The following is an 18,152-nucleotide window of genomic DNA, read 5'->3' as shown; positions in this document are numbered from 1 at the left end:
GAAGCAACAAACTTCAAGTCGTTCTTCAGATACGTCAAGGGGAAGCAACCGGCGAGAGAAGAAGTGGGACCATTGGACGATGGAGACAGAAAGGGAGTTGTAAAAGAAGAGAAAGAGATAGCTGACAGGTTAAATGAGTTCTTCACGTCAGTCTTCACGATGGAGAATATAACCAACATTCCGGAACCCGAGGAGATCGTAATAGGAGACCAAGACGATAAGCTGGTCGATTTAGAGGTAAGCCAAGAGGATGTACTCAAGCAGATCGACAGACTAAAGAGCGACAAATCGCCGGGTCCGGATGGCATTCACCCAAGGGTACTCAAGGAACTAAAAGACGTAATAGCGGAACCACTTCGACAGATATGCAACCTATCCTTAAAAACCGGAGAGATCCCGGAGGATTGGAAAATAGCAAATATCACGCCCATCTTTAAGAAGGGTGCAAGGGGGGACCCGGGAAACTACAGGCCGGTGAGCCTGACCTAAGTCCCGGGAAAGATGATGGAGGCACTGATTAAAGACAGCATCTATGAGCACATCGAAAAAAATGGGCAGCTAAAACCGAGTCAACATGGCTTCTGTAAGGGTAGGTCATGCCTCACAAACTTATTGTACTTCTTTGAGGGAGTGAACAGCCAGGTGGATAAAGGGGAATCTATAGACATTATTTACCTTGACTTCCAAAAAGCCTTCGACAAGGTGCCACACGAGAGACTGCTTAAAAAGATATGGAACCACGGGGTACAAGGGGAGGTCCACCGATGGATCAAAAACTGGCTGGCAAACAGGAAGCAGAGGGTTGGCGTAAAGGGTCACTACTCAGACTGGAAAGGGGTCACGAGCGGAGTTCCGCAGGGGTCGGTGCTGGGACCACTCTTGTTCAATATCTACATAAATGACCTAGAGGCGGGAACTAAGTGTGAAGTCATTAAATTTGCAGATGACACCAAACTATACAGCAGGGCTCAAACCAAGGAAGACTGTGAAGATCTCCAAAAGGATCTAACGCAGCTGGAAAAGTGGGCCGAAAAGTGGCAGATGAGCTTCAACGTGGGGAAATGCAAGGTCATGCACGTGGGGAAAAAGAACCCGATGTTCACATACAAAATGGGGGGAACACCACTAGGGGTTAGTAACCTGGAGAGAGACCTGGGAGTGATGGTAGACGCAACACTGAAGGCATCGGCGCAATGCGCCACAGCCTCTAGGAAAGCAAACAGAATGCTGGGTATCATTAAGAAGGGTATTACGACCAGGACGAAGGAAGTCATCATGCCGCTGTATCGTGCAATGGTACGGCCGCATCTGGAGTACTGTGTCCAGTACTGGTCGCCGTACCTCAAGAAAGACATGGCGTTACTTGAGGGAGTACAAAGAAGAGCAACCAAACTGATAAAGGGAATGGAAAATCTCCCATATTCTGACAGATTGAAGCAGTTGGGACTTTTCTCCCTGGAAAAGCGAAGACTTAGAGGAGACATGATAGAAACCTTCAAGATCCTGAAGGGCATAGAAAAAGTAGACAGGGACAGATTTTTTAAATTAAGGGGCACCACAAGTACAAGGGGGCACTTGGAGAAATTGAAAGGGGATAGGTTTAGAACAAATGCTAGGAAGTTCTTTTTCACTCAGAGGGTAGTGGACACATGGAACGCGCTTCCAGAGGCTGTTGTAGACAAGAAAACATTAAATGGTTTCAAAGAAGGTTTGGATAGATTCCTAGAAGAAAAAGGGATTGGGGGGTATAGATAGGTATAGACCATTGCTCAGACAATGGGCCTGATGGGCCGCCGCGGGAGCGGACCGCTGAGCAGGATGGACCTATGGTCTGCCTCAGCGGAGGCAACTTCTTATGTTCTTATGTTCTTATGTTCTTATGGTCTGGGGGTGCCGTTATCGTGCCAGCACTTGTGTTTTGACTGTGGCTAATGAAAAAAAAAAAGTGTATCTATATATTTTTAATGGAGGATAATAAAATCATGGTTCTTTTGAGTTTTGGGGAGAGACAGGCATGTTTCATGCATGCTTCTTAAAAGCCAACTTTTCTTCTTGTGTGTTTCTGGCTGTGGGTCTTCATTAAATTTTACATTAAAAAGAAATTACAAGATTTACCTGAATGATAGTAGTTTTTGGGAGAGAAAGGCTTGTTTTATGCGTGATTGAAAAATATCATCATTGCTTCTCCCCTCCTCTCGCTTCCATTCATCCAATAGTGTGGCAGGAGAGTGTGGGGTTTTTTTTGGGGGGGTTACGGCGTTTCTCTGCGCATGTGCCCATCAGTGATGGGCACATGCAAATGTAAGAAATCTTTGCTGCTGTCCGCGGATCTTATTTGCGTGTGCGATTTTTGAAGAATGTCTCAGGTTTTTAGATTCAGTATCAAAACGGCTTCAGTAGCAGACTGTTGTTTTTTTACGCGGATTTTTGAAAATCCTGGCCTTTTTCTTTTGCCATTTGCAAGGCACAGACACAACATCTCAAAGCAAGGCTTCATTTTTTTTTTGTGTTTAAAATTTTTTAAAAATTTTTTATTGATTTTTTCTTCATATAACAACAAGTGTGTCATAAAAATTCATACAATTATCTTAAGTATACACTTGATATATCTATAACATATTGTACATACAATATATCTTATATAATCCTTACTATAATTAGACATCATATAAAAATTTTTAATTGTCCAAGCAAGGCTTCATTTTAACCAAGCCAGTGGCTCTTTTGCCACATTTTTTTGGCCTCCGACTGCTTTTTGCTACATTTTTGCTCTTTTTTCCCCATAATACACAAAATGGACCCTTTGTTTCTTTATTTATTGGATTTTATTAAATGCTTTTATGAAGAGATTCACCTAATGCAGGGGTAGGCAATTCCGGTCCTCGAGAGCCGGAGCCAGGTCAGGTTTTCAGGATATCCACAATGAATATGTATGAGATGGATTTGCATGCACTGCCTCCTTGAGATGCAAATCTATCTCATGCATATTTAAGTTCAAACAATTTTTATTGATGCAAACAACAAGAAATACAACATTAAAACTTTCATGCATATTTATTGTGGACATCCTGAAAATCTGACCTGGCCCCGGCTCTCGAGGACCGGAATTGCCTACCCCTGACCTAAGGTAATGCACAATAGTTACAGTGTGACATAAAACTTAAAATTTTGTTAACAGCATAATAATAGCAAAATGATCAAATAGAAGCATCAATCAATGAGAGAGGCTTGGAAATGGTAAACTGAAACCTAATATCATAGAACTAACAAGATACCATCGTACCATCCTTCCCTTTCCTGGAAAAGCCCTCCCTACTTCCTTTTGAACTGTCTAATTATAGGCCTATTTCTCACTTGATCTATCTTTCAAGACGCTGAGAAACCTGTTTTTTCTCCACTTCTCCAGCATGTTGAGCGTGCCCGCGTACTCCACCCACATCAAACCAGCTCACTGACCTTAATCTGCTACTATCCAGAATGTCTGAGCAAGATATGGCTGGGATTGTCCATCAGTGCTTTGCCTCCTACCTTTCTAGCTGGTCTTCTGCTGTCTCATTTTCCACTTCCAACTCTTTCTTACGTATTTTGGCGTGTTGGTGTGTCCCAAGGCTCTCTCTTCTGGATCACGTCCCATTTTTCTCATCCTTCTGTCAATCCTCATTCAAAGTTTTTCTATTACTGCCTACTTCTACTCAGATCATTTTCTTTTAATTTCTTACCTTGACCAAGAATCCTGACCATAGTGTAATTCGATATTGTCTAGAACAGTGGTTCCCAACCCTGTCCTGGAGGAACACCAAGCCAATCGGGTTTTCAGGCTAGCCCTAATGAATATGCATGAAGCAAATTTGCATGCCTAACACTTCCATCATATGCAAATCTCTCTCATGCATATTCATTAGGGCTAGCCTGAAAACCCGATTGGCCTGGTGTTCCTCCAGGACAGGGTTGGGAATCACTGCTCTAGAAGACTCTGTTGCAACTGGTTTAGTGGCAACAGTCTTATTTTAAAACGGTTAGGGCTCTTCTGCTTGGACAAGAGACGGCTGAGGGGAGATAGGATTGAAGTCTACAAAATCCTGAGTGGAGTAGAACGGGTACAAGTGGATCGATCTTTCACTCCGTCAAAAATTACAAAGACTAGGGGACACTTGATGAAGTTGCAGGCAGGGCAGGATTTACCAATAGGCCAAGTAGGCACGTGCCTAGGGCCCGAAATGGTCAGGGAGGGCCCGATGAAGGAAGGCATCAACATTGTTTTTTCCAAATGGCGATGGGCCCCTCCAGCATCAATCAGCAACGCTGCCCCCCCCCCCCCCATCGACGGAAAGTAAGACAAGCAAGCAATGTGGGTAAGAAAGGCAACGGGAACTGTAATTGTGCAAGCGGTGCTGCTTGCTCAAAGCTTCCCTCTGACGCAGCTTCCTGTTTCTGCCTGGGCACCTGGTGGAGGCAGTGTACTTGTGTGCCTAAGGGCCCTCGATGAATTAATCCTGCTCTGGTTACAGGGAAATACTTTTAAAACCAATAGGAGGAAATTTTGTTTTACTTAGAGAATAGTTAAGCTCTGGAACGCATTGCCAGAGGATGTGGTGAGAGTGGTTAATGTAGCTGAACAAGTTCCTGGAGGAAAAGTCCATAGTCTGCTGTTGAGACAGACATGGGGGAAGCCACTTCTTGCCTGGATTGGTGGCATGGACTGCTGCTACTATTTGGGATTTTTCCAGGTACTTGTAACTTGGTTTGGCCTCTGTGAAGATGGGATACTGGGCTGGATGGACCATTGGTCTGATGTTCTTAATCCTGCTAAGATTTTAGTGTGTCTTGGATCCCTGGGAGCTCCTGTCATCCTTTCATTACTCCCACCATTCATGGCACATCACTTTAGCATACGAAAACAACAATGAGCAAGTCGAGAGGTGACTAATGTCTGGACAAGAGTCAAGTGGGGCCAATTCATCAAGGCAACCGTGCAATGCTCAGAAGTGTCATAGTGCAATTTAATGACGGTGGCCACCTGTAAATAACTATGGTGAATTTAGGAAACACCTAAAGACATACCTGTTCTTGAAATACCTAGGTAGGGAATCTGCACAATCTCCCACCTCAATCCCCCCATCACAACTGTTCCCTTAAACTTTAGCCACTATTCTTCAAAATGCTTGAGTACCTGATTGTAAAAACCGCTTAGATAACCTTGATAGGCGGTATATAAAATCTTAATAATAATAATAAACTATGTAAGTTCTACTCTATTTGTAGCATCTTTTTAATCACTGTAAACCGCATAGAACTTCACGGTCCTGTGGTATATAAACTGTTAATTGTTGATCGAGATTAAGTATTTATATGGGTCCACCAAAGAGATGTTCAGAAGACAAACAGGAGAAACTGCAGTGAAGGGTACAAAACGAACAACGAAGGAGACTTGGATCAATCACACAAATTTAGTGGTACAAAAATGTTTTTATATATTATGGAAATTATGGACTATTAAAAAATATTTTGATCCAGTGTCTTTTAAGCTATTGGTACAAGCATTGATTCTGGATTATTATAATATCATTTATTTGGGATCTTCCCAAAAATTTTTAAGAAGATTGAGAATAATTCAGAATACCGCGGCCTGATTGATTTTTGGTCTGAAGAAGAACGACCACATCAGCCCATATTATTGTTTATTGCATTGGTTAGCATTAGAAGCAAAAGTATTATTCAAATTTTCTTGCATTTGTTTTAAGTTGATATCAGGATTGTCTCCAGTTTATCTCTCCCCTCACTTTGAGTTATATAGACCATCGAGGTGTACAAGAAGTTCTCACTTATTTGCCTATCTTAAGCCAAATGGTGTCCAATATAAGACCTTTTTTGAATGGACCGTGGAGGGGCATAATCGAAAGGAATGTCCTAAGTCCATTTTCGTCTAAGTCGCAAGTCGTCCAAACTAAAAACAGCCTAGAACACATTTTCGAAAAATACGTCCACATTTTTTTTCATTTCGAAAATCATCTAACTATACGTCCTGCTGATCTGATCGTCCAAGTCGCTAAATCGTCCATCTTTATACCACATTTTCATCCAACTTTTCGTCCAAGTCAAAAATGCCTAGAACAAGCCCTGTTGGACGTGGGAGGGTATCTACAAAGTGATGGACTGAACACCCAGACATGGCACCTAAATAGTGGGGTACCTTACAGGGCACTGCTGTGAACTTCACAAAAAGGGTGCCATGTCTTCTTCTCACTACAGCTCCCTTATAGGTCATGGTGAGCACCCCAAACCACCTCCAGAATCCCCTAGACCTACTTATCTACCCCCCAATAGCCCTTATGGCTGCAGGAGCCACTTATATGCCAGTACAAAAGGGTTTTGGGGGTGTATAGGGGAGTGCACATGTTTCCATATCAATGCAGTGATTACAGGGGCTTATGGGCATGTGTCCTCCTCTCCATGGGTCCCTACCCACCCCAAGATGGCTTAAGCCGCCTCTGTGCTGGACAACTAGGCTTTCCTATGCCAGGCTGCCAGGTGACGATGGTCTGGAGGCTGAATTTTAAAGGTGTGATTACGATTTTTATGGGGGTGGGGGTGGGGGTCGGTGATCGCTGGGGTACTGTGTGGAGGACTTTAGGTGGGTTTTTGTGACTTAGACCATGTTTTACATGCCCCCTCCAGAAACTATATGCCTCCCCCTTCCATCTCTCCTCTAGACTCCCCCCTTTGGTCTGGAATGCATCATCTTCTCTCTCTTCCCTCATGGTCTAGCATCTTTCTCCTTTCATCTCTCTTTCTCTCCCCCCTGTGGTTTTTAGCATCTCTCTCTTCTCATTTCCTCCGCTCAGATCTGATATCTCTGTCTCCTTCCCCGTTCTCTGGCATCTCTCTCTCCTCTCTCTCTTCCCTTTCCTTCTCTGGTCTTCCTTCTTTATTTTCTGCCTCCGTCTAAATTAAATTCTTTCTTACTATGCAGTCCTCAGTTTCCCTCTTTTCACTATGTCTACCCACAGAATGCCACCCCTTTCCTTCACCCCTCCACTATCTCACTAACTCTATCTTCTTCCCCCATCCAGCATATGTCCTTTTTCTTTATCCCTCCTTCCATCCAGTATGTGTTCTCTTTCTCCACTTCCATTCAGCATTTGCTCTCCCTTCTCCCCACTTCCATCATCTGCCCCCTTCTCTCAATCTCTCCATCCACCAAAGGCCCATCTTTCTCCCTTCCTCACCTTTCCGATTTTGGCAATAAGATCTGCAACGCCCCCCCCCCCCCCAGACAACAGGCCTGGTCCGACAAACCTCCCTGCCCTGTGGCCGGCGATGTCTAAAGTGCCTTCTTATAGCAACCGGAGCGTTGTAGTTGCATATGGCAGGGCAGATACAATATAGACAGTTAAATATTTGAAAGGTATTAATATAGGACCAAATCTTTTCCAGGAAATTGGTAAAACTAGAGGACATCATTTGAGGTTGAGAGGTGGTAGAGTTAGGAATAATGTTAGGAAGTTCTTTTTCAGGGAGAGGGTGGTGGATGTCTGGTATGCCTTCCGAGGGAGGTGGTGGAGAGGAAAATGGTGATGGAATTTAAAAAAGCGTAGGATGAACCCAGAGGATCTCTAACTAGAATCTGAATGGGCAAACTTTCAGAGTCTGAATCCTGCCAAGGATATGGTTTGGATAGGCTGGAGTAACGGCAACTCCAGTAGTTGGAACCTAAGGACAGTAGCAGGTGGACTTCTAAGGTTTGTGGCCCAAAAGAAAGAAAGAAACAAACAAACAAAAAAGCACACCAAAAGACAATTCAATCATGAAATTCTATTGCAGACTGGATGGACTGTTCAGGTCTTTATCTGTCTTGTACTATAGAGCTTGCAGAACTAGAAATTCCGTCTGTTAAAGATCTAAGATTGAAAGGGTCCAGAGGTGGAGTTCCCTTTTCTATTGGTAACCAACATAATTTTATGAGTAGTGGTGTGGCCTGGTCAAATCTTAATCTGTAATACAGTCTGTTTCCGCTATTCATGTGTTCACGAGGCACCAATATTTCCCATTCGTGCCAAACCACTGGAAGCCAATGAAGCTCAATGAGCAAGGGGGTTACATGCTCATTATGACAGATGCCACAAATTACCCACGCCACAGTTCTCTCAAAGACTTTTTGGGGAGTCCACACAAAAGAGCTTTACAATAATCTAAATGTGGCAAAGCACAACATTCAATAACTGGACCAAAGTTAGATGGAGAAAGCAAATCCCATAATTTCAATACCAAACGTATCTTATAATGCTTATAATCGTATAATGCTTTTTAAATTGTATTTTTAGCCAGAAGAATAGCTATATATGTAAATAAGAACGTAGACATACCACATGAGTCTTGTTCTTCTCTCATGGTTGTCACATGTCTCCTCTCTCTTAGAATGACCATCCTTCCGCCTACTGAGAAGCTGAAGACACTATTGCAGAAGCTGACGGAGTTCCACAAGAAGTTTGTCAAGGAATACTCCTAAGAGGAACAGAGGCTACCTCCGTGTCTACCACCCAAATAAACCAAACTAACCAATCAGGGAGGGACCTGCAGCGGGCTGTCACTGGGGAGTAATGAGGGAGGAAGAGAGCAACAGATGGGTGAGGGAAAGATGTATATAGAGATGTGACCTTGGGGGGTGGGGGGCAGGGTAGAGGTTATAGACCAGGGGTGGTCAGGCTATGATCTGCAGTGCTCTTTTGGGTTTGGAGGCAGTGTTTAAGGGGGGAAGGAAGGGAGGGAGTTAGCAATAATTATTCTAATGGGTTTCCTTCCATTGACCCCCTCGATTGGGGGAGGGGCTAACTCTGCTGGATATCACTTCCCCACACCCCACGCGGTACTTGCGATGTAGTCAGGGTTGAACTATGGGGGCTGGAGGAATGTCACCTGGTGTTGCCGAGAGCTCCTCACAAGATTTTATAAACATTGGTTTGTGAGTAGCACCAGTCAGCAGGGCATCCTGGGCACCAGCATATGTGATGTCTGAGTGACTAGACAGAATATCCCAGTGGCTGTGGTGAAGCTGCCTACAGAGTGGTTAGCTCTGTGGCTAAACTGTATCCATATCTTCTCTAGGATCAGTGTCACTGGGAAGGCAACCAGGGATGGGGGATGGGGGTCACTCTGACTTCAAATTAACATGTACCAGTGTTGCAAGTTCTATCAAACCTACAGTATACTCAAAAACACTGAATTCCAAACTCCCTTCCCCAAAGAGCTGACACACAGAGCATGAGGTCACACAGTAAGGGATGTTTCTTGGGCTGGGCCCACTGGGCGACAGCAGGGAGCGAGCCAGGGTGGCACAGACATTTAGCAAGGAGGGCTTGCGTGGCTTCCAGGAGGATTCCCTGTCCAGCTGTCTGGTCAGACCACAGCATACATAGAACAGAATCAGGACTTAACTGGACAGTGTGCTGTCTCTTTAGTGCCAGAAGAGGCAGTGAACACCTCTAAGGACAGGCTTTGCTAGTCCCGTGGAAACAAGTCACCTGCCTTAACCCTTTCAGGACCAAGGGACATATTTGTCCCATAACTTTAAAATCCTATAAATTTTGATTGGGATAGTCTACAGTTCTAAATTTGATATGTACGGACTCCATATGATACTGCCTTTATGTAAACAAACTGGTTCCGACATTCATTCATTAGCGTCGTTGCCAGATTGACGAGAAGATTCACTTGCCACACTGTCCATAAGCCAGAAGTTTGATTTTTTTAAAAAAAAAATAATGATATTTCACAAAAAAAAATCAATTTTTTTGGCATCTGCAAGCCCTTTTTACCATAAAAATGTTGTCAAAACCACAAAAATTGGCCTACGATCCTTATGGTCCTGAAAGGGTTAAAGCTCCCCATCTGCATTTAGGATGTCTTCCAGGGCTTTCTCCTGCAGTGGGCCAGTACACACACCTCTGTGCCCCCGATCCCAAGCTCTTGAAAGCTGTGTCCTCAAGCCTGGCCACTTCTCACATGGAAAGGACCCGCAGATCTGTGAAGAACAGTATCTATGCAACCGAATTCCATTTTTAGCTCTGTCAGAGTTTCTAGCAATTGCAGCCATAAATATTTTAACTATTAAATTAAAAATCTTAAACGTTTTATTTAATTGTTGATGTTTTTAAGGGCTACCTTTCCTAAAGTGGGCTATTGTGTCAGCATTAGCTAATAAATAGGTCAACCTGCAGTAAACATACGTGTTCATGCATGTTCGAATGTACACTTTCCAAAATCTAACCAAAGTGTCATTTGCTATTAATGGAAAATGTGACTTGATTAGTTACAGAACAGACTCAAATGTGAAAGAACACTCAGTCATCCCGGAAAGTCAATGCTATTTTAGGGAGATATCAGAAGCTAACACTTGGCACTCTGCTCTTTTGGGGATAATGATGAGTAACACTCAGCCCCGGTGCACAGTCCCTGCTGTTTCATGGAGGATATCTCAGGGTAACACTCAGCCTCGATGCACAGTCCCTGCTGTTTCATGGAAGATATCTCAGGGTAACACTAAGCCCCGGTGCACAGTCCCTGCTGTTTCATGGAAGATATCTCAGGGTAACACTCAGCCCCGGTGCACAGTCCCTGCTGTTTCATGGAGGATATCTCAGGGTAACACTCAGTCCCGGTGCACAGTCCCTGCTGTTTCATGGAGGATATCTCAGGGCAACACTCAGCCCCGGTGCACAGTCCCTGCTGTTTCATGGAGGATATCTCAGGGTAACACTCAGCCTCGATGCACAGTCCCTGCTGTTTCATGGAAGATATCTCAGGGTAACACTCAGCCCCGGTGCACAGTCCCTGCTGTTTCATGGAAGATATCTCAGGGTAACACTCAGCCCCGGTGCACAGTCCCTGCTGTTTCATGGAGGATATCTCAGGACAACACTCAGCCCCGGTGCACAGTCCCTGCTGTTTTACGGTTGGTATGTAATAGGGAGGAAAAAGCCTGCTCTCGATTCTGGGAAATGGCTTTCAAAGTTTGCACTACTTGATTAATATTGGTTAGAAACACCAGGAATCTCTAGAGATTAAATAAATAGCTGGGGATGGCTATCAAAAGTTCACCAGGGCATAGCGGACATAAAGCACCCAAGGTTACCCAGAAACATCATATAAAGCCATCCCCTAGCTTAAAACAGTTAAATGTGTTAAAAATTCTAATAAATATAAATTGAAATGTGCAAAGATTGAAGATAAGAATCATAAAGTGCCCAAAGTGTCAGGTGCAAAGTTACATCGTTCCTGAATTTCAAAAAGCAGACTAAGTGCAAAATCACTCATTGATGAGCCTTGAGAAAGCAAGAAATCCAATCCATTGAAACTGCCATCTGCAAGGACTTATCCGAGAAGCACCAACATCCATCTAGTAAGAGGGTCTATTATCCGTGAGTGCCAACTGATCGCCCTAAAGAGCCCTGTTTCATTTCCTTCTTCAGGGGCAAACTGAGGGACGTCTCCCACTGAAAACTGGAGAGGAGCAGTGCTTGATTTAGTTTTCAGTGGGAGACATCTCTGAGTTTGCCCCTGAAGAAGGAAACGAAACGGGGCTCTGTAGGGCGCTCAGTTGGCACTTCCGGACAACAATCCCTCTTATAGATCAGAGGTGTTAAAGTCCCTCCTCGAGGGCTGCAATCCAGTCGGGTTTTTAGGATTTCCCCAATGAATATGCATAAGATCTATTTGCAGGCACTGCTTTCATTGTATGCTAATAGATCTCATGCATATTCCTTGGAAAATCCTGAAAACCCGACTGGATTGCGGCCCTCGAGGAGGGACTTCAACACCTCTGTACTAGATGGATGTTGGTGGCTTCTCGGATAAGTCCTTGCAGATGGCAGTTTCAATGGATTGGACAAATATGATTTCTTGCTTTCTCAAGGCTCATCAATGAGTGATTTTGCACTTAGTCTGCTTTTTGAAATTCAGGAACGATGTGACTTTGCACCTGACACTTTAGGCACTTTATGATTCTTATCTTCAATCTTTGCACATTTCAATTTCAATTTATTAGAATTTTTAACACATTAACTGGTTTTTTAAGCTAGTGGATGGCTTTAAATGATATTTCTGGGTAACCTTGGGTGCTTTATGCCCTGGTGAACTTTTGATAGCCATCACCAGCTATTGGGTTCAAGATAGTTCTCAGAATTGAGAGCAGGTCTTGTCCTTCCAGTTTACATGTTGTGACCCCTCTCATGTAGCGTAGGCTTTTTCTTATTGTGGTATGTAATAGGACCACTCAGAACCTTGTACACAGTTGTTCTATGGGAGTTGAAAGTCATCACTCAGTCTCTGTTGCTTATTGGGTGAGCCACCATCGCTGCTCTTCCTGGGATAATCAGTTTCAAAGGAAAGACCCAGGTGTGCGAGAAGAAACTGCTGATCACCTGCAGCTGGGACTCAAGATGCCAAGGGTAAACCATCTCAAAGAGTGAGATTTTTCACACAGTACATCCAGAGTATAAACCTAGAATGATTTAAGAGTAGTATTGCTTTGCAAATGAATCAATTGGCTTTTTTTTAAAGCCTCTGAAAAAATACCCAAGTGAAGATTAATCCGAGTCAATATTTTGAGCTAAGAATTGTTTTCCACCCAATAGTTAAAAGTATGTACATCGGTTTCAAAGCACATTTACTTGTGGTGAAGGGAAAATGAGAGCAAGGGGAAGGTAGTAGGCAGAGAGAGGTGTACTCAGGTCTCTTCTTAATGGCTGGGCCACTCGGTTTATGTGGTTTTCTCTCTCATGCAAGCAGTGAGAAATAGGGCTCAAAAAGTATGAGTGAACCAGCTTTCAAATGAGCAGATCGAACAAAACTGGTACAAAACCTGGGGTTAATATTCTACAAAAAGCCATAATGTTCCCTGATAGGGAAAGACAGGAGGGATATGGCCCCATCTAGTGGAGGAAGGAGGTAGAGCAAGTCTTCAGCATACTGTACTTGAGAGGAAATGCAGGGTAAGAGACAGACAGTGGGGAAGGGATGGAGGAGAGCAGGGCGCAGGCTGGTTTGATGAGGGAGAAAAAGCAGAGCTGGAGGAGGCAAGCTGTACGTTGTGGAGGGAGGGGAAAGGAGATACTATGGGAATGAGATGACGATGGATGTACTTTGTAAACTGCTTATTTTGAGCATGACTAGGAGGTGGTGGGATGGGAGAAAAGGCCAGCAATGGAAATGTAGGAAGGGGAAGTGGACCGGTACTGGACAGACCTACACGGTCTGTGTCTCATATGTGGTGATGTGGTATAGGATGGGCTGGGGAGGGCATCAATGGGAACTCCACTACTATGGAACATGAGGATATTACTGGCCAGACTTTATGGAAGATATCCTGCAAACAGGATGGTTGGAGAGGCTGGAGTGAGCTTGGATGGCAATTTCAGCATTTGGAACCTAGGACAATACCAGGTGGACTTTATAAAAGTATCAAAGAAGAGACAAGTTAATTTAATCATGTATTTGTAATGGGTATAACAAATGGGCAGACTGGATTGACCAATCAGGGCTTTATCTGCCGTCATTTACTATGTTACCTGGCAGAAACCCAAAGAGTAGCAACATTCCAGAGCTGAGATTGTGATGTCATAATGCCTCATTCCATCAATGCCTAAGAGCCAACCTCAGCAGTGATGTCACAATGGTTGCATTGTCCTGTACTCATATAAGAACATAAGAGCTGCCATACTGGGACAAACTGAAGGTCCATTGATCCCAGTATCTTGTTTCCAACAGTGGCCAACCCAGGTCCCAAGTTCCTGACAAGATCCTAGGAATAAACTATGGATTTCCTCAAGTCCATCTTAATAATGGTTTATGAACTTCGATTTGAGGAAGTATCCAAACATTTTATAAACCCTGCTAAGCTAACTGCTTTCATCATATTCTCTGGCAATGAATTCCAGAATTTAATTGCACGCTGAGTGAAGAAATATTTTCTCTGGTTTGTTTTAAATCTGCTACTTAGTAGCTTCATCACCTACTCCTTAGTCTTAGTAATTTTGGAAAGAGTAAAGAAGTGATTCGCATCTATCCGTCCCACTCCACTCAGTATTTTATAGACCATCTTTGAGCCATCTCTTCTCCAGGCTGAAGAGCCCCAGCCCCTTTAGCCTTTCCTCTTAGCCCCCCTTTTATCATTTTCTTCGCCCTTCTCTGTACCTTTTCTAATTCCGCTACACCTGTTTTGAATTGGACATAGTATTCAAGGTGTGGCCGTACCATAGAGCGATACAAGAGCATTTTTTAACATTTTCATCTTTGTTTTCCATTCCTTTCCTGATAATTCCTAACATTCTATAGCCGCCGCTGCACACTGAGCTGAGGGTTTCAACATATCCTCAACAATGACCCCTAGATCCTTTACCTAGGCGGTGACTCCTAATGTGGAACCCAGCATCACATAGCTTTAGTTCAGGCTCCTCTTAAACATCCAAAAGACTGCTAAAACCTGTCACTTCTATCTCTATAACATCACCAAAATTCACCCCTTCCTCTCTGAGCACTTTGCCCGGACCCTTGTCCACACCCTTGAAACCTCACGCTTAGACTACTGCAATCTACTCCCATTGAACTGCCTCCCCCCCCCCCCCCTGCAATCTGTCCTAAACTCTGCTGCATGACTTATCTAACTTACTGGCTTAACCCCAGCCCTGGCTGTTGGAGGGAGAACCAAGAAGCAAAAAGGGGAAAAAAATCCACAAAAAACAAAAGCACAAGAAGAGCGGATTAAAAATATGATATCTGGATTAACACAGGAAAAGACAATAAAAGGCCGATACAAATAAAAGTAAAAATTTAAGTGTCTTTATTGAGAAATCAATCAAAAGTGTATCTAATGTTCAATGGGCAGATTGATAGAGCAGGACCCAACATGGTCTGTGTTTTGGCACAATGTCTTCCTCAGGAGTCCCTTTGACTTGAGAGATGTAAACCAATTACACGACAGAATAAAAGCTTCCATACACTAGGGTTACCTGATGTCTGGATTTACCCAGACAGGTCCTGTTTTTAGATGGCTTTTCAAAAGCCGGCACTTTGTCCGGGGTTTTGAAAAGCTTCAAGCTCGGGGCCCATGTCTGGAGGGCATCTGCGCATGCTCAGAAGCCTTCCAAACGCAGCTCCGAGCTCGAGGAGAAGACTTGGGTGGAACAGGGGCTGGGTAGAACTGGGCAGGTCTGGGGGGCGAGGCCACATGTCCAGATTTTACAATAGTATAATATGGTAACCCCACCATACACAGCTGCATAAAGTTTCCTTTTGGTGCATCCTTAGACCAAAGCTAGATATCTATATCAGCAGCTGTTGTCCTCAGGAGAACGGTCCTGCCTCTCTCACTGACTCGATATCCATGGGAGGTTGCAGAACACATCAGCGACATGGGGGGTTCTTGGTCGCCTTCGCACCTCCCTTGGAGGGAGAGCAGGAGGGAGGGATGCTAGCAAAGAAAAGCCTTACAAGGACCCCCCAGGCAGAAAGGAAAGGGGGTTACAAGAGTGAATCCTGCTAAATGTTTAATTGTGTTTAAGAGCCATTGTTTAGCAAAGAAAGGCATGCAAGACCAGGAAGTGATGCTGTGAAACTGAAAAGAGGAAACATGAGAAAGTATCTCTTCCAGATAGGGTGGTGGATGCCTGGGATATCCTTCCAGGACTGCAACACTATTTGATACAAAGGCCATGCCAAGGAAAAGGAAGGCGCATGAAACTGGGGCTTGGACTAAATATGAAGAGACAGGAGAAGATACATCAAGCCCAGACACAGGGAGAAATCAGTCCCCCAGGAATAAAACCCAAAGTGAAATGATGTGGAATTGCAGAGGAGCTGGGACTGATCTGTAGGGCAGAAGCTGATCTAGAACATGTAGATGACAGCCAGATGCTCAGCTAGGAAGAGTCAGAGAAGCTGTGGGGTGGGCCGTAGGGTGACCAGGTTACCCATTCCAGAAAGGAGACTTTTTGGTCAGTCCTGGTTTTAAAATTACAGCCCAAAGCAGTGTAGTATTTGGAGTCCAGGTGTGGGGAGGGGGGGGGGGAGCTGTTATTGAGATGAACTTAGAAAAACCCACTGTTTATTTCTAGGATAAGCAGCATAAAATCTGATTTACTCTTTTGGGATCTTGTCAGGTACTTGTGGCCTGGATTGGCCACTGTTGGGCTTGATGGGCCTTCAGCCTGTCCCAGTATGGCAATAGTCTTATTCTTATGTTCTTGAAGGACACAACAGGAAGGAAGGAGGGAAGGGTAGAGGGTGGCTGGGAGAGATACAGAGGGAAGTTTCAGGAGGGACACTGCAGAGGGAAAGAAGACCAGAGGAGAACTCGGAGAAGGAGAACATTAAAAGTGGATAAAAGGAAAGGGAGAGAAATAGCTTATTCCAAAGACGATAGAACGGTTTCCTCATTGCAGCAGAATGTACCAAAGTGGAGTTGGCAGCTCCTTCAGACCCATGACCATGGGATGGGGGATTGTGCACCACCCACCCTTATTCTGTCTCTCAGGAGTATTCCTCAAAGAACTTCTTCTGGAAGTCTCTAATGGACTGCAGGACGCTCTTCAGCTTTTCCTTGGGAGGAAGAAGAGTCAATCTGAAATGAAAAAGGGAGACGTGTGTCAAAGTGTGGAAGTGGGGTGCTTATGAATGTCTGGCCACTTGTGGATGTCTCAGCCAGCGTGGGCTCTGTCCCAGTGGGATGTGGCTACTCTCTCTCCATCTCACCAGGAGAGTCCACTGAAACTGTGCAACTGATTCAAAATATGAGTGGGATCTTTAACAAAGGGCTGCAAAACTTGGTCTAAATAGTTCTCAGCACATTCCAGCAATGAATGATACCTATTTCTTACCAATTGATATTACGGGATGACTCAGTGGGTTCAATAAACTTTTAGGAATCTTGGGCAACGTGTTATTATATTGTGAATGTACCTTATGCAACCTGTTCTGGGATTTTGGGGAAGACAGGCTAAATAACAAAATAAATATGTAAAAAATTGGTATCTTACAAAATTGATGCTATCTTTTGAATCACAAATTGGTCACATGATTAGATCTAGCTTCTATGACTGTGCTTAATTCACTCTGTCCAGTCTTACATCAATGATTCTGAATGCGCCTCACTTCTGTACACTCTAGTTATATCAAGATTAGACTACAGTAATGCTATTTACGGTGGTATTTCTAGTGCTCTTCAAAAGCAACCTCAAACTGTGCAAAATACGTCTATTCATCTCTTATCAAGTGCTGGGCACTTTGGCCGTCTCACTCCTTTCTTTTATCATCACTATTGACTTCCAATCACACAGTGGCTTAAATTCAAGATTCCAGCCTTAGCCCTAAGAAGCTCTACACTGGCCAATCCCTTATTTTGCCTCACTGATTTCCCATATGTCCCAACCTGGGTCTTATGATCTAGGTCTGAAGGCTGCTCAACTATCCATTTGATTTAATGCCCCTCAACTAATAAAACATAGAAACATGATAAAAAACAGAATGGCTAACAAAACTCCTATACAATCTTCATCACAGCCAACTGCCATCCTAAATGGGGCAAATTGCCCTCACACCAATCCCCCAAAGCCCATCAAATTACAGACCCATAGCTGGAATCCCAATACTAACCAAACTTCTCAAAACGCACGTCTGCAATCAACTCTCCACCTACATTGAACACTCTTGCCTCCATTCCACTCAGTTTGGATTCCACTGAAATTGTAGCACAGAGGTCCTTTTATTGGAATTAACCACCAAAATCAAGCAAAACTTGAGTGTTGGCCGCCAGGCAATCCTCCTTCAATTTGACGTATCCGCTGCCTTTGACTCGGTTGACCACCAACTATTACTAGCCAAATTCAACGAATTAGGCATTGTAGAAACTGTCATGAACTGGTTCAGACTTCCTACAAAACAGACAATATCTTGTCTGCAAAGATAAAGTGTTTTCAAAAAACTGGCAAGCGTTCTGTGGCTTACCACAAGGATCATCGTTATCTTCGATTCTCTGTAACCTCTTCATGAGCTCAAATTCTATAACATTGAATGCATATTCTCATACACAGATGACATTCTTCTACGCATCCCAATTAATCATGACTCAAATATTACAATACTGATAATATCAAATGGAAAAG

The 18,152-nt window shown here is 43.8% G+C and overlaps 2 protein-coding genes across 6 annotated transcripts in view; one reads left to right on the top strand and one right to left on the bottom strand.

Moving 5' to 3' along the window:
• The window catches only part of LOC117355981 (alanine aminotransferase 2-like), a 116,321-nt gene extending 106,191 nt beyond the window's left edge, over positions 1 to 10,130 (top strand). For all 3 annotated transcript variants that reach the window (XM_033935189.1, XM_033935190.1, XM_033935188.1), the window contains one exon: positions 8,416 to 10,130. In XM_033935189.1, the coding sequence (XP_033791080.1) occupies positions 8,416 to 8,506 (91 nt within the window). In that variant the 3' untranslated portion in view covers positions 8,507 to 10,130. The remainder of the gene's footprint in view (positions 1 to 8,415) is intronic.
• Positions 10,131 to 14,810: 4,680 nt separating this feature from the next.
• The window catches only part of LOC117355295 (alanine aminotransferase 2-like), an 88,866-nt gene continuing 85,524 nt past the window's right edge, over positions 14,811 to 18,152 (bottom strand). For all 3 annotated transcript variants that reach the window (XM_033933607.1, XM_033933608.1, XM_033933609.1), the window contains one exon: positions 14,811 to 16,612. In XM_033933607.1, the coding sequence (XP_033789498.1) occupies positions 16,522 to 16,612 (91 nt within the window). In that variant the 3' untranslated portion in view covers positions 14,811 to 16,521. The remainder of the gene's footprint in view (positions 16,613 to 18,152) is intronic.

This window comes from Geotrypetes seraphini, chromosome 2 (genome assembly GCF_902459505.1).
Source record: "Geotrypetes seraphini chromosome 2, aGeoSer1.1, whole genome shotgun sequence".
NCBI lineage: Eukaryota > Metazoa > Chordata > Amphibia > Gymnophiona > Dermophiidae > Geotrypetes > Geotrypetes seraphini.
This window is presented reverse-complemented; position numbering and strand designations above follow the sequence as displayed.